Below are 16,943 nucleotides of genomic sequence, written 5' to 3'. Positions count from 1 at the left end.
CAGTAAAGATACTTTGTTTTTACTTTTTTGTGTAACTCTCATCAGGGCCAAACCTATCTTATTCAGCAAAAAATCCTGTTATCAACCTGCCAAAAATAAGATTCAATAAAATATCTGCAGCTGGGTGCAGTGGCTCCCACCTGTAATCCTAGCACTTTGGGAGGCAGAGGTGGGCGGATCACAAGGTCAGGAGATCAAGACCATGCTGGCTAACAGAGTGAAACCCTGTCTCTACAAAAATACAAAAAAAAAAAAAAAAAAACTAGCTGGGCGTGGTGGCGTGCGCCTGTAGTCCCAGCTACTCAGGAGGCTGAGGCAGGAGAATGACTTGAACCTGGGAGGCGGAGGTTGCAGTGAGCCGATAACTTGTCACTGCACTCCAGCCTGGAGGACAGAGTGAGACTCTGTCTCAAAAAAAAAAAAAAAAAAAAAAAAAATCTGCTGAAACAATGAAATGCTTTCCCTTTGGTTTAAGTCTCACTACTCAGACTAACATAACAGCCTATTAACATAACAGCCCAGGATCTCTTATCACTGGTCCTGGTTTTCTCTACTACATCCTCCACACAAACATCTAAATTTTGTTTCTAAAAGCCCAGAAAAGAGCTCATTTTGCTGCTTAAAACCAGCCATAATGATGGATTAAAAAAAAATCATTTAGGTCCTTTTGCGATACAAGTTACAGTCTACCTTTCTGTCCTAGTATTTAAATTACACTATGCTAGTATTCCCAGGTCCTCAAACATGTCATTTGCTTTCTTACTGAAGAAAACCTGTAATGCTTTTCTCTTCACTCTTAACAGTAGCTGGACCCAATTTGAACAACTCCTCTTTTGAAAAAACCTTCTGCAAATTTTTGTCCCCCTCCTCACATTATTCCCCTAATACATGGAACAGAATACCAGCACTAGGTGAGAAAACAGAGGTTTCATGGGCACCTATTAATGATTATTCTGCTTGAAAAAACAATGGATATTTCTTGGGAATTTAAGAATGTACCATCACGTGAGAAACTGAGGTATAAGAAACAGAAGGCTCAATGGCAGCCCACTGCATCCATTATCAAACACATCATGGAAACGGGAAGAAGTCACTTAACAATCTTGGGGAAGAAAGAAAAGCATACTAGCCTAACACAGGGAAAACTATCAAAATACCACCATTTTACCTGCCTCTCAATCTCAAAATTGTGATTCACTGCACAAGCTACATGAATACATGAAAAGGTCTTAGAATAAGCCCATTTAAAGGCATTGTTTTAAAAGTTAGTGGATTGAATATGGCTCCTTTAGGTGATATCACACATACTCTTGCCTCTGAAGGCCATCTTCAGGCTGGGCACAGCAGCTTATGCCTACGATCCCAGCACTTTAGGAGGCTGAGGTGGGAGGATCGCTTGAAGCCAGGAGTTTGAAACCAACCTGGGCAACAAAGAGAGACCATGTCTACAAAATATTAAAAAATTAGCCAGGCACATTGGCATGCGCCTGGAGTTCCACCTATTCAGGACGCTGAGGCAGCAGGATCACTTGAACCTGAGAGATCAAGGCTACACTGAGCTACGATCATACCACTGCACTGCAGCCTGGGTGACACACTGAGACCATGTCTCACAAAAATAAAAATAATAATAAAATAAATGGCATCTTTATAGTGATAACCCACAAACCATTTTTCTAGACTATACCTTTTCCTCTGAGCTCCATACTTATATATCCAAGTGATTACCTGACATCTCTATTTGATGTTCCTCAGGCATCCATCTATCCTTCAGCTCAAATGGAATCCACCCAGTTGCACAGGCCAGAAACCCAGTGCCATTTCCGTCTTCCTTCTCCTCTTCATTCCCTACTCCTAAAACCCAAACCACCACCAAGTGATGTTGTTTTGACCTGTTGTCGATTTATTTCCACTGCTGCCATCCTATTTCAGGGCAACTCGTTCCTGGACTCGTATATCAAATGCTTTACTGACTGTTACTTTTGCCAAAGAAACTTATTAGGTATAAAACAAAAATCAGAACATGTGTTTATCCTCTGTTTAAAATCTTTTAATGTTGTCCACTTTGAGTAAAATGGAAATGACTCACGACGACGCAAAAGGTTTACATTATTTCGCTCTGCCTACCTTTCCAATTTCATTCCTCCCATTCTACTCTCCCATCCTCTTCCCCATTCTCCTTTCTAGCTAGCACACGGCACCATGCCCAGCTAATTTTTGTATTTTTAGTAGAGACGGGGTTTCACCATGTTGGTCAGGCTGGTCTTGAACTCCTGACCTCGTGATCTGCCCATCTCAGCCTCCCAAAGTGCTGGGATCACAGGCGTGAGCCACCGCCCCGGCCCAATTTTACTACTCTTAAAAGATTACTGAGGGCCAGGCACAGTGGCTCATGCCTGTAATCCCAGCACTTTGGGAGGCCGACATGGGTGGATCATGAGGTCAGGAGTTCAAGACCAGCCTGACCAACATAGTGAAACCCCATCTCTACTAGAAATGCAAAAATTAGTCAGGTGTGGTTGCACACGCCTGTAATCCCAGCTACTTGGGAGGCTGAGGCAGGAGAATGGCATGAACCCGGGAGGTGGAGCTTGCAGTGAGATGAGATTGCACCACTGCACACCAGCCTGGTCAACAGAGTGAGATGCCGTCTCAAAAACACAAAACAAAAAAAAAAAGAACAACAACAAAAAAAAAAACGGAGAGAAAATTATTATATACTTTATAACGTTTTATAAACTATACTTTTATTAAAGTTACTATATCCTCTCAACAGAGACACAAAACAAGATTTGTGAAAATGAAACATAGTCACCTCACTATCATCCACTGCCACTTTTCCTGAGGGTGGTTTAAATGATGCAAGCATCTCTAATAAATCAAAAAGAGTAGTTAAATGAGGCTCTTGTAAAAGCAAAAGCATTGGAATGTTGTCCTTCTGAGGGGGTGGGAGGCAAGATGCTGGCAGCTGAACACCTTCCCCTTTCCGTTCTCTCCTTGGTGCACCCAAAGATACAAATACCATCTATAAAAAACAGGAAAAAAAATTTATGCATATCAAGCTTTTAGTTTAATAAAACAGTAAATCTGAAGTATAGAATCACTTAAAATTTTAATATAACAAAGCAATAAGAGCTGTTTTTAAACTACATCTGCGACTATTCAACTGATGATTATAAACAGATCATTAAAACTCAAACCACGTTTTATATATGTACCTGCATATCCTTAAAACCAAGCTCATGAAGTGCTTTTTCATCATAATCTGTTGTTAACTCGTGTCCAGATGAAATCATCCTGACAGGTCCCATGAGGCCTCCTTAAAAACAGCAAAACATGGAAATGAATTTGTTTTTAAGAATTAACTTACTTGCTGATAAGAATATGTAGTTGTAGCAATTAAACACACCGTATGTTACGTTTAAATGTAATCTAAGGTAAAGACAGAAAACTCAGTAGATTGAGGATAGTTATTTCCAGAATGCATTAAGTCCTTTTAGCTGCCTACACCTTCAACTTCATTTCCCACCATCTTCCCTACCTCACACTATGTTCAGCCAACTGGCCTCCTTGCCCTTTATTGAAAATAACAAGTATATTACCAACTCAAGGACTAAGATTTCTCTCCAGGAATTCAAGATACTTATTTTCTCACCTCTTTCAAGTCTCTCATCCAATGGGAGCTTTTTCCTTACCGCCCAATCTAAAAGCTTCATTTCACCATTAACCCTTTACTCTCCTTTATCTTTCTTTAAAGCACTTGTTAACACCTCATATTTGTTATCTGGGAAGGGATGGGAGGGTGAGGAGAAAAAAGAGAGGGAAGGAAAGGAAAAAGGAAAGAAAGAAAGAAAAAAAAAAGGAAAGGGAAAAGGAAAGGAAGAATGACAAATTCCCAGTTCCACAAGGGCAGAGGTGTTTTATTCACACATGCATGCCAGGCACTAAAATGAAGAAGACATTCAAATTAAGTATTGTACAATGTACAACTTTTTTCGGGAAAAAAAATGATTAGAGAAGGAAAATTAAGCAAAATTAAATGTCTGATGAATAATTTAAACTTTAAAAATATTGCTAAATTTCATTCAATATAGAAAAACTCCACTGAACAGACACTAAACAATTACTTTCAAGAAAAATGAGTGGGGTAAGGCTATCGCTTTTCATAATGACACATAACATTTTAAAATTACCTTTCCCTTCACATAAATAAAAAAGGTTTGTGGAAAAATATTTCAAACACAGAAGGAATATGTTTTTCTTCCAAGACGAGTCATACTGGCAATTTGCCTTAAGCACAATTTTTTATAAGTAAATTGCTAATCATTGTGTAGCTAAATCTATGATTCTTTCCCTTTCTCATTATTTCTAGCCCTCAATCTTGGCCCTCAAAATGGTTTGACAAACGTTAAATCCTATTTTCTTCTAAATTTTCCTACCATTGTTAATACAGATACAACATTTTAAACATATCCTAAATATTAGAAAAAGGGGTTTTTCTTTCCCCAAACTGAACAAGTCATATATGACTAATTTTCAGTATCCATTCTGTATCATTTAACTAACAATTCCCATACCAAAATCAAATTATTGTTTAATGTTTATACAGCTAGTACGGAAGTTCAACTTTCTATTATCCTTTTGAATTTTTCTCCCAGAACTTTTTTGTTTTTTCTTTTTTCGTAAAGTGCCAATTTACTGACCTCCCAGAACTTATAATATTGCTTAGTTTATTCATACAGATAACTTCACAGTAATTTCATCAAATTTTAAACAAAAATTACACTGGAATTATTGATAGAACATTTTAAAAAATAAATTTACCTAATATCTTTACAATATTCTGTACAGAGACATGCTATTTCAATTTACTCAGCTGTTCGCTTATCTCCAAAAGTTTTATTCTCACATTTTACAAAGACCTCATATTATTGTAATTTTTTTTTTGAGACGGAGTGTCACTCTGTCACCCAGGCTGGAGTGCAGTGGCTCAATCTCAGCTCACTGCAACCTCCGCCTCCTGGGTTCAAGCAATTCTCCCGTCTCGGCCTCCTGAATAGCTGGGACTACAGGCGTGCACCATCACACTTAACTAATTTTTGTATTTTTAGTAGAGACGGGTTTCTCCATGTTGGCCAGGCTGGTCTTGAACTCTTGACCTCCGGTGATCCGCCTGCCTCGGCCCCCCAAAGTGCTGGGATTACAGCCATGAGCCACCACGGCCCAGCCAGAATATCGTAACATCTTAAAATTGCTATTGTATACTTGATTTAGTGTCCTATTCGTCATGTTGCTCACAAATTATAACTGAATAATCTAATAGCGATACCATTTTATAGTGTATTTTACTTTATTCAAATCATTTTGTATTATACAAAACTAGAAGAAAAGTAAATGCTTATGAAGCAGCATATTCACTAAGAAAAGCTTTGGCTACTGGATGGACAGAAATTCTGTATTAAACTTTTTTTTTTTTTTTGAGACAGAGTCTCGCTCTGTCGCCCACCCTGGAGTGCAGTGGCACAATCTCAGCTCACTGCAAGCTCCGCCTCCTGGGTTCACGCCATTCTCCTGCCTCAGCCTCCCAAGTAGCTGGGACTACAGGCGCCTGCCACCACACCTGGCTAATTTTTTGTATTTTTAGTAGAGATGGAGTTTCACCATGTTAGCCAGGATGGTCTTATCTCCTGACCTCGTGATCTGCACACCTCGGCCTCCCAAAGTGCTGGGATTACAGTGTGAGCCATTAATACTTTGGTAGTTTTTTGTTTTGTTTTGTTTTGAGGAGTCTCGCTCTGTCGCCCAGGCTGGAGTGCAATGGCATGATCTCGGCTCACTGCAACCTCCACCTCCTGGGCTTAAGCGATTCTCATGCCTCAGCCTTCCAAGTAGCTGGGATTACAGGTGCACACCACCAGGCCCAGCTAATTTTTGTATTTTTAGTAGAGACAGGGTTTTGTCATGTTGGCCAGGCTGGTCTCGACCTCCTGACCGCAAATGATCTGCCTGCCTTGGCCTCAAAGCCTTGGGATTACAGGCATGAGCTACCGTGCCTGGCAATATTTTGGTAGATTTTTATTAAATGTCTAACTTGATGAGACAATTAAATGTAATGATTGATATTTGCAATATTAAAACACTCTCAGTCATGATTAATTGCTACTCTAATAAAGCATGCGTAACTTTGTTCCAAAAGAGAACTGCAATGACTAGCAATTTATTTAGCATACTGGCCTGTATTTGATATGAGATAGGCCAATATTCTATGTGTTAATGACAAGTGTTATGGTTTGAATATATGTGTTCCCCAAATCTGTATGTCGAATCCTAATTACCAAGGTGATGATATTTGGAGGTGGGACCTTTTGGAGGTTATTAGATATCAGGCAGAGTCCTCCATCAATTGGAGTGGTGTCTCTACAAAAGAGGCTCAAAGGAGCTTGCTTGAGCCTTCTACCAAATGAAAACACAGCAATAAAATACTATCTATGAGAAAACTGTCACTTGACACTGAATCTGCTGGCACCTTGATCTTGGAATTCCCAGGTTCCAGACCACGAGAAATAAATTTCTTTTGTTTATACGCTACCCCATTTATGGTAGTTTTATATAGCACGCTGGATGGACAATGACAACACATTAATGTTGACTATTATGGCTGAACTGGATTTTATAATACATTGAGCTGCTTTCTATCTTTTACTACTTTTGAGAAGATCTTTTTAACATAATAACTGCTTATTCCTTATCAGTTCTAAATAGAATTTCTACCTTTTTAAAAAAAATAGCGTTTCAAGACAAAATGAAATCTCAAAAAACTCTTGATTTATAATTGAATACTGAAAACACACATGTAATTTTTCCCCTTTACAACTCCAATAAAATAAATTTTAAAAATTTTACAGACGTAGGACGGGTGTGGTGGCTCACACCTGTAATCCCAGCACTTTGGGAGGCCGAGGCGGGCCGATCATGAGGTCAGGAGTTCGAGACCAGCCTGGCCAATATGATGAAACCCTGTTTCTACTAAAAATACAACAATTAGCCAGGCGTGGTGGAGTGCGCCTGTAGTCGCAGCTACTTGGGAGGCTGAGGCAGAAAAATTGCTTGAACCCAAAGGCGGAGGTTGCACTGAGCCGAGATTATGCCACTGCACTCCAGCCTGGGCAACAGTGCGAGACTCAAGAAAAAAAAAAATTTACAGACATAAACTGACAAGGAGAAAAAAAGAAGAGATCATACCAACAAAGTATGCAAGATGACCACAAAATAAACTTGTGATGAACAGCAAGCCCCGAAAAAAGATAAATCCCAAAATGATTTAGCATAAGAGTAAGATCAACATCTAACACTCACACACAAAAAAGAAAAGGAAGAAAGAAAAGGAACAGTGCCTCAGAAATCAGCAACACCTTAACCAATAGCATAGAAACATTATAGGCTCAGAAATTAAAAGGTTAAGGAGAGAAGAAAAAGAGAAAAAAATGAAGCACTATATAATTGCTAACCTTTTCTAAGTTTGATAAAAGTTATAATCTCACAGATCTAAGAAGGTAAACTAAACCCAGATCTCAAACAGAAAGAAAGGCATACTCATAATCAAAATGCTGAAAATCACTGTTAAAGAAAAATCTTTATATCCTTTTTTTTCCCCCGTCGTTGGCTGTAAAGGACAAAAGATAAGGAAAACCACCAATTCAGGTCACAAACTTTGCAAGCCAAGTAATAACAGAACAACAATTTTAAAGTTCTAAAACAGAAGCGTCTGTTCATATCCTTTGCCCACTTTTTGATGGGGTTGTTTTTTTCTTGTAAATTTGAGTTCTTTGTAGATTCTGGATATTAGCCCTTTGTCAGATGAGCAGATTGCAAAAATTTCCTCCCATTCTGTAGGTTGCCTGTTCACTCTGATGGTAGTTTCTTTTGCTGTGCAGAAGCTCTTTAAATAGATCCCATTTGTCTATTTTGGCTTTTGTTGCCATTGCTTTTGGTGTTTTAGACATGAAGTCCTTGCCCATGCCTATGTCCTGAATGGTATTGCCTAGGTTTTCTTCTAGGGTTTTTATGGTTTTAGGTCTTAAGTCTTTAATCCATCTTGAATTATTTTTTGTATAAGGTGTAAGGAAGGGATCCAGTTTCAGCTTCCTACATATGGCTAGCCAGTTTTCCCAGCATCATTTATTAAATAGGGAATCCTTTCCCCATTGCTTGTTTTTGTCAGGTTTGTCAAAGAACAGATGGTTGTAGATGTGTGGTATTATTTCTGAGGGTTCTGTTCTGTTCCATTGGTCTATATCTCTGTTTTGGTACCAGTACCATGCTGTTTTGGTTACTATAGCCTTGCAGTATAGTTTGAAGTCAGGTAGCATGATGCCTCCAGCTTTGTTCTTTTGGCTTAGGATTGTCTTGGCAATGCGGGCCCTTTTTTGGTTTCATATGAACTTTAAAGTAGTCCAATTCTGTGAAGAAAGTCATTGGTAGCTTGAGGGGATGGCACTGCATCTATAAATTACCTTGGTCAGTATGGCCAGACACTTCTCAAAAGAAGACATTTATGCAGCTAACAGACACATGAAAAAATGCTCATCATCACTGGCCATCAGAGAAATGCAAATCAAAACCACAATGAGGTACCATCTCACACCAGTTAGAATGGCGATCATTAAAAAGTGAGGAAACAACAGGTGCTGGAGAGGATGTGGAGAAATAGGAACACTATTACCCAGTTGGTGGGACTGTAAACTAGTTCAACCATTGTGGAAGACAGTGTGGCGATTCCTCAGGGATCTAGAACTAGAAATACCATTTGACCCAGCCATCCCATTACTAGGTATATACCCAAAGGATTATAAATCATGCTGCTATAAAGACACATGCACACATATGTTTATTGTGGCACTATTCACAATAGCAAAGACTTGGAACCAACCCAAATGTCCATCAATGATAGACTGGATTAAGAAAATGTGGCACATACACACCATGGAATACTATGCAGCCATAAAAAAGGATGAGTTCATGTCCTTTGTAGGGACATGGATGAAGCTGGAAACCACCATTCTCAGCAAACTATCACAAGGACAAAAATCCAAACACCGCATGTTCTCACTCATAGGTGGGAATTGAACAATGAGAACACTTGGACACAAGAAGGGGAACATCACACACCGGGGCCTGTCATGGGGTGGGGGGAGGGGGGAGGGATAGCATTAGGAGATATACCTAATGTAAATGACAAGTTAATGGGTGCAGGACACCAACGTGGTACGTGTATACATTTGTAACAAACCTGCGCGTTGTGCACATGTACCCTAGAACTTAAAGTATAATTAAAAAAAAAAGAGTTTATAAGACTTGGATGTTAATAAGGACTCAATCTCATGATTTCCTTTTTAATAAATAAGAGTTTATAAGACTTGGATGTTAATTAAAAAAAAATAAAGTTCTGAAAGAGGATAAAAAACCTCATGACCTAGAATTTGATGTCCAGTGAAAATATCCATCAACAATGAAGGCAAAATAAACATTTTTAGAGAAACTTTTTTCTAGACAAAAAAAAGCTTGAGAAAATTTGTCACCAGAAGACCTAGAGTACAAAGCTTTAAAGGAAGTTTATTAGAAAGAAGGGTCTGAAAAGGCCGGGCACAGTGGGTCACCCCTGTAATCCAAGGACTTTGGACGGCCAAGGGGGGAGGATCGCTTGAGCCCAGGAGTTAAAAAAACCAGCCTGGGCAACATGGCAAAACCCTGTCTCTACAAAAAATACAAAAATCAGCTGGGCATGATGGCCAGCACCTGTAGTCCCAGCTACTCCGGAGACTCAGGTGGCAGGATCACCTGAGAACGGGAGGTTAAGGCTGTGGTGAACTGTGATTATGCCACTTCACTCTAGCCTGGGTGACAGAGTGAGACCCTGTCTCAAAAAAATAAATAAAAACAAAGTAACAGAAAGAAAGGGGGAAAAGAAACAAAATAGAAACTCAGATCTGTGCACAGGAATGAAAAGTGTCAGAAGTGCTAAATATGTGCTAAAAGAGAAAATGAAGAGATGGGACAAACAGAAAATATTTACATTGAATGCAAATAATCTAAACACTAAAATGTAGACACCAACAGAATGAACCAAAAAAGCAAAATTCAACAATTAAGAAAAATGTTAATCTCAAAGATATTTCAACTTTAAAAATAGGCATATTTTTTCAGAGAAAAAAGAGCTCTTAGATATTAAAAGCATGACAGTAGAAATGAAAAACTCAGTAGAAAGACTGCAAAATAATGTTGAGAACATCTCTCAGGAACTTGAGTTAAAACTTAAAAAGAAAAAAGAAACATAGAAAAGATAAATTAGGAAGAGTCTTACAGGCAAAACATCTAGATAATGGATATGTTCCATAAGGAGAGAAAATGATAAAATAAAATACAAGAAATCTATGAACCATTTCAAGAAAATTTCTCCAGACTGAAAAATATAATGTGCCAAACTAAAAGGGTCCAGTGCTAAATACCTAAACATGTAAATACTGAAGCACCCATCACAATCATTGAAAAAAGACCTATACTCAGGCCCAGAACACTAAGTAAAAAGTGAAGACTGATTAATGTCTGTAAGAAAAAATACTACATGTTGGCTGGGCATGGTGGCTCATGTCTGTAATACCAGCACTTTGGGAGGCCTAAGTGGGCAGAAAGCTTGAGCTCAGGAGTTTGAGATGAACCTAGGCAACATGGTGAAACCCTGTCTCTACTAAAAATACAAAAAATTACCCAGGGATGGTGGCACCCACCTGTAGCCCCAGCTACTCAGGAGGCTGAGGTGGGACAATCACTTGAACATGGACGTTGCAGTAAGCCAAGATCCTGCCACTGCACTCCAGCCTGGGTGACAGAGGGAGACTATCTCAAAAACAAAAACAAAAACAACAACAACAACAACAACAAAAGATACACTGTATGTAAAAAGTATCGGAATTCAGAATTCAACAGCAATGATGAAAGCAAGAAACAATGGAGAAGGACCTCTAAAATTGTGCAACAAAATTATTTCCAACTTAGAATTCTTTACCCAGCTAATTTATCATTTGGGTATGAAAACATGAGATACATGTTTAATGATGCAAGGAATAAAAAACATTACTCTGTCAATTTTCTCACAAGAAACCACTGAATAGAACACTCCCTGTACTCCAGAAACACACACACAAAGACAACCAATAACGAGAAAGGTATGGATCATGGAAACAGAATATCCAACACAGGAGAGAAGAGAATTACCAGAAGGATGATAAAAGATATCACACAATCACTGCTGTGCACCAAATTTGAGGACAATTAGTAAGATCAGTGTGACTTTGGAAAAATGCATTGAGGGTTATCATGACCAAGACCCCTGCTGCCCCTGTACTATCTTCTCTATGTTACAAAAGAATGGACAACGAATCTGGCCCAGATTCTTATTTGTACTTGGATTGTCTTTACCAAGTGCTAGTGAGATTCCTGCTCTCACCTCCATGTCCTACTGCTTGAATCAGTAGAGGACATTCATTTCATCCTAAAGAAGAAATTCTGCTTTGATCTACTCCTGAGAGTTATGGTAGATCACGAAGAGCGTAGAAAAAGAAAATACAAATTCTATGAAGATATTTCTGTTGGATATTCCAGTATTTTTATCAACATTTTAGCAATAGGATGTGTCTTAACTGCGCTGATACATATACTTGAGAACTTTCCCACTGATATCCCCAAATTAGGCTGTATACATCTGTAGGGAAGGTTTATAACTTGTCATCTTCTGCAATCCTTTATCTAATAGTAGCTACATGTCCCTTTTTCTTTATCCACTAGGTTTGTGGTTGCCAAACTGTTTCACAAAACTAAATAAAAACATACATGGAGGTAAGACTATAAAGAACACTAAAAAAAACAAATTCAAAAATCAAGACAGTGTTAAGGAGAAGTGGAAATGATGTTATTGGGTAGGACACAATACTAGCTTCTACTAGTGTTCTAGTTCTTAATCTGGATGGTAGGTACGTGGATTTTCACTTTATTATTTTCATACACTCTACGCACAATATATTTCAACCTAACCAAAGCAGATACATTTGGATCCAGAAATTCCATAATGAGGTATTTATCCAACATACATGAAATAATGTACAGACAAAGATATTCTCTGTCACATTGTTTGTAATAGCAAAATAATGAAAACAATCTAAATGTCCATTAATAGAGAACAAGAAAAATGAATCGTTATTACTATATAGTGAACTATGCAGATCTCAAAAAGAATGAGGTAACTTTCTACATGAACTAACATGAAATGTTTTCTAAGATAATGATATGCCCTACAAGCAAACAGAACAGTAAAAATAGAATTCTACCATTTGTGCTTTAAATATATATATACATATACATATATATAGCACATATATATGTATATATATTCTTACATTATATCTTGGTATCTCTGGAAAGACATAAGAAACATATATATTAAATATCAGATATATACCTATAAAAGATATCAGAAATATATATATATATATACATATACATATATATATATTAGGCCTACATGAAAAATTTCTTAAGATACTTTTGGTAGGCAAGGAGAGATGCACAGGTGAGACACGAAGGTGTGTTATTTTTATATACTCAGAAAAAATGGAAATGTAATACATGAAAAAAACTATTAGGTTAAAGTGGATGAGTAGTATATGGAAATTTAAATGTATCAAAAATTCCCAAATTGCTTATGAAATAAATTTCAAGAAGTTTTTTATGGTCACATCAAAAGTCTAAAATAGAATTTTTTGAGAAACAAATGAAGAATTTTTTGCAAATAGCATCTGAAGCAACTCTCAGCATCTTCTTACCTAAGAATCAGTGGTACTAAAGGGAGGGGAGGGTGAAGGGAGCCATGAACATGGATGGTGGACCTTCAAAGTAAAGGTTCAAAGTTGCTGCTATGGTTTGAATTTTTTTGTTCTCTCTGAAAATTCATGTTGAACATTAATCTCCAATGCAACAGGTTTTAGATGTGGGGTCTTTGGAGAGGCCATGAATGAATTAATGCCATTATAAAAGGGTCTGATGGAGGGAGTCTGTTCATTTTTTACCCTTCCACCCTCTGTCTGTGAGGAGGCAGCATTCGAGGTGCCACTTTGAAAGCAGAGAGGAGCCCTCACCAGATGCTGGTACCCTGATCTTGGACTTCCCAAATTCTGTTCTTTACCTAGTCTGTAATATTGTTACAGCAACACAAGACAAACCAAGACAGTTGCTATATGATATAACCAAGAAAGAAAAGAAAAGGAGAAGAAAAGAAAAGGAAAGGAGAAAAGAGAAAGAAAAAGAAAAAAAAAGAGAAAGAGAAAAAGAAAGAAAGAGAGAAAGAGAAAGAGAAAATTTGAATTGAAAGGCTTACCAGGAAACTCTCCTTTTCGGTTGCTTTGACCAAACTCCTGAAGCTGAGCTTGTTGATTTATTTGTTCTTTCTGTAAATTTTCATACCAATGAGTTACTTCAGCCCTAAGATCTGCTACCTGGTCACTAGGATACATTTCAATAGTCATCTGAAATATGAGATGCAACCAATTTAAAAATACAAAAAGAACAGATATTTGACCTGGGAAATGTTATCAACTTCGAAATTAAAACTATGTAAGTACCTTGTCAGGAAGTCCAGCTGGCTGGCATACAACCCTTAGCGGCAGAGACTGTTTGTCACTCAGTGCTTTCAAATGACTACTAATACCAGTGCCTTCAATTTGCCACTGTCTCAGATGATATGCAAACCTAAAACATGACACAAACAACACATAGAAAGGATACCATTTTAAACCATTTTAATGTTACGCAAATTTTTATCATCTTACAGACTGGAAAAGTCCAAAAGAAGTTCTAAGTTCATTCCAATGTATTCTACAGCAACAAATTTAAGTTCAGATTCATCATACTGAATCAAACGTAACTGCATAATAACAGCTAAGAGCTCCTAACAAAATAGTCACCACAAGAAATTACTGAGGAAAAAAAAATCTCCTTAAGGCCAGTTTTTTTTTTTAATAAAGAGAGTAGAAATATTAATAGGAGAGATAGGAGGAATTAAAAAAAAAAAACTAATCCAGCAAATGAAATAGCAAGCTGTGATTCCTGCATTCAGAAGGAAAAAAGATATTAAGAAAAAATTTTCAGGGACAGAAACATTCTGGTAAATATATACTAACCAGCCTAATAGAATTTGAGAGTCAATTCATGGTTGTTAAAATTATAAAGTGAATTACAAAGACTTGTATTTCAAAGGAAACAGGCACCTAGCATGATAATCACTAAACACGTGTCAATTTTCTAATTTTCAGATGTGGAAGACAGGATCTAAGGTACCTGAGTTTAAAAAAAAAAAAAAAAAAGTCTAAAACTAATCAGCAAATTTGGAATAGAAGGATAAAAAGTGAGGGAATGAATGAACTTGTCTAATTTCCACATGATCCGATGTATGAGCAAAAGAGTAACCTTAAAACAATGTTTCCTGTTACATATTCAAGACCAGAGTTTCTCCACAGTGGCACTGCTGACATTTTAAGCCCAATTAATAATTTGTTGTTATCAGAAGGCAGAAGAATAGGGGTGAAGGAGGCTGTATCTCATGCTCTGATATTCAGCAGCATCTCACCAGATACCAATAACATGCTCCCTTGCTGTGATAATCAGAAGTGTCTCCAGGGATTACGTACTATGACTTGGGAAACAAAAACACTTCTGGCTGAGAACCACTGTTTAAGATTATAACTTTATCTCTTTTTAAAAAGTAAACAAATTAAGACATTATTGTTTATTCCCTTAATACACAGAACACAAAGAACAATTATATTTTCAATCTACAGATGTTAGGCAATTTTCAATTAATAATAGCACTAAGCACATCAAGAACAAAATTTTGCATGAAAAATACCTAAGTAAATTTTTTTTAAACTACTGCTTCGTTTTGTGACTCTTCAATTTTATCCATATCCTAGTTATTGTACTAGTAACAAAAAATTTTTATATAAACTATTTAACATCAACATTAACTTTTAGCATAAAACATGAACAAATAAAAAGATATCAAGGACATAATTTTTTTTTTCACAACAGAAAAAAATTTGTACATCTGAGAAGGAATTTTTGGACTTAAATTCATTAAATTTATAAAACCACCACTGAATGCTCAAAAAACAAATACATTTTTAAAGATTTAAAATAAGCACTTATTTTAGACATTGGTAATGCTGTGCAAGGACTAAGGGTGTGAATCAACAGGACCTTGTTGGTTTGTTGAAGATCCCACAGCACAGAAAAAATTTTAGAAGTATGGGTATCATTAACAGTATCTCCACGAGGAAGACAGCAATTATAGCAGACTTTCATTTTCTACATCACAGTGTAATATCTGAATTTTATAATACGTATTAATTAATTTGAATAAGTTACACCACCACATTTGCTCTTTTTAAAATTTTATTTAAGTGGTTAAAGTTATAAGGCAGTAAGAAGTTTCTGTGTAAAAAAATGAGTTCCTTTCCACATTCATTAAAAACACAAGGAATTCTTTAAGCAGAATTTCCATGAATTGCAATCTTAAAGAATTTTGTAATGTCCAAATGTTTCAAATCATGGAAGCATGTTATTTATAAGGAATGTATAAAATATCTTTACTATGCCATCTTTCTTGATATTTTAAAAATGTCAATAAATATCACTTGTATCACTTCAATATCAAACTAAGATCTGAAGTTGAAAAAAGTTACTAACTTTAACAATTTTTTTCAACACAGTTCTTAGTACTTTTACATTTGCTCATAATTTTTAACAAATAGAATTTCTTAAAACTATCTACTCACCTTTCATTTCAGTCGATATATTCATAAATATTAATTTGCTTTATTTCTGTATTACACAGGTTATGTCTAAATTAATTATACAGATATTCATTAACAGAATTTTTTGGTCATGTTTCCATGGTAAATGGAAATTCAAAATTAAAATACTGTCTCCTAGTCCAGGAAGAAAAAAAAAACAGCAAATGAAACATATGACTCAACTTGATTCAACTATGAGATTATTCGATGTTCTTGGTAAGAGTTTTAGAGAAACTTTTTTTAGTAGTGGTGTTCTGCCTTTTTAATCAAAGTCAATACTTTATCTTAGAGATGGAATTCTGTCTAACAATTCTTATTCATGCATATCTGCTCAAACTCTATTATTAAAGGTGTGCAATATTTATCAGGAACCCGTATTGCCTATTCCAAGGCAAAATGGTATATATTCTTAATAAAAATTACTTATGTTACTGATCCTTCACTTTGGTGAATTATGCTTTCTACTTGACCCCAACAAAAACTTTAGATTCACTTTAAGAATATTTCTGGATATGTCAGGAATAAAAATGAAATTCATTCTAACAGTGTGATATTTTAAAAATTACCTTCTCCTAAACGCTTCCAGATGTGTCTTCAGCATAAGGAGTCCTCTTTCTATAACCATGAGACTTGAGTGTGATTCCTGTTCAAGACTGCTAGAAGCTATCATAAGACTCTCCATGCACTTACTAATAAATTCTTGCTCCTTCTCCAAACCTGTTTTACCTGAAAGCCAAATGTTTAGACACATATATTAGCCTTATATTCTTGTTTAGCTATATCAAAGAAAAATGTTAGTTTCACAAAACACCCTCACATAGAAATTACCTATCAGACAATGTTTCAAATCACTTACCATTAATATAATAGGAGTTAATATACTGGATAGCTGCTCGACTGACATCACCAGATTGTGCTCTTAAAGCAATGCCCCAAAATTGGTCCATACCACACAGCTAAGAAAGAAAAATATGGTATCTCTAAATTTTGTTTGTCAAACTATGTAACTCATTAAGACTGAAGTATCAAAAGTAAAAATCATAG

General features: G+C 36.5%; 1 protein-coding gene across 7 annotated transcripts in view; it reads right to left on the bottom strand.

Annotated features, from left to right (window-relative positions):
• USP34 (ubiquitin specific peptidase 34) overlaps positions 1-16,943 on the bottom strand; it is a 283,157-nt gene that overhangs the window by 110,513 nt on the left and 155,701 nt on the right. For all 7 annotated transcript variants that reach the window (XR_010149508.1, XR_010149509.1, XM_016948585.4 and 4 more), the window contains 6 exons: positions 16,756-16,855; positions 16,466-16,625; positions 13,671-13,797; positions 13,427-13,574; positions 3,219-3,319; positions 2,816-3,025 (listed from right to left, as the gene is read on the bottom strand). Coding sequence is in view for 5 of the 7 variants with exons in the window: in XM_016948585.4 (XP_016804074.1) it covers positions 2,816-3,025; positions 3,219-3,319; positions 13,427-13,574; positions 13,671-13,797; positions 16,466-16,625; positions 16,756-16,855 (846 nt within the window). In the remaining 2 variants the exon portion in view is untranslated. The remainder of the gene's footprint in view (positions 1-2,815; positions 3,026-3,218; positions 3,320-13,426; positions 13,575-13,670; positions 13,798-16,465; positions 16,626-16,755; positions 16,856-16,943) is intronic.

Source organism: Pan troglodytes, chromosome 12 (genome assembly GCF_028858775.2).
Source record: "Pan troglodytes isolate AG18354 chromosome 12, NHGRI_mPanTro3-v2.0_pri, whole genome shotgun sequence".
In the NCBI taxonomy this organism is placed as follows: Eukaryota; Metazoa; Chordata; class Mammalia; order Primates; family Hominidae; genus Pan; species Pan troglodytes.
This window is presented reverse-complemented; position numbering and strand designations above follow the sequence as displayed.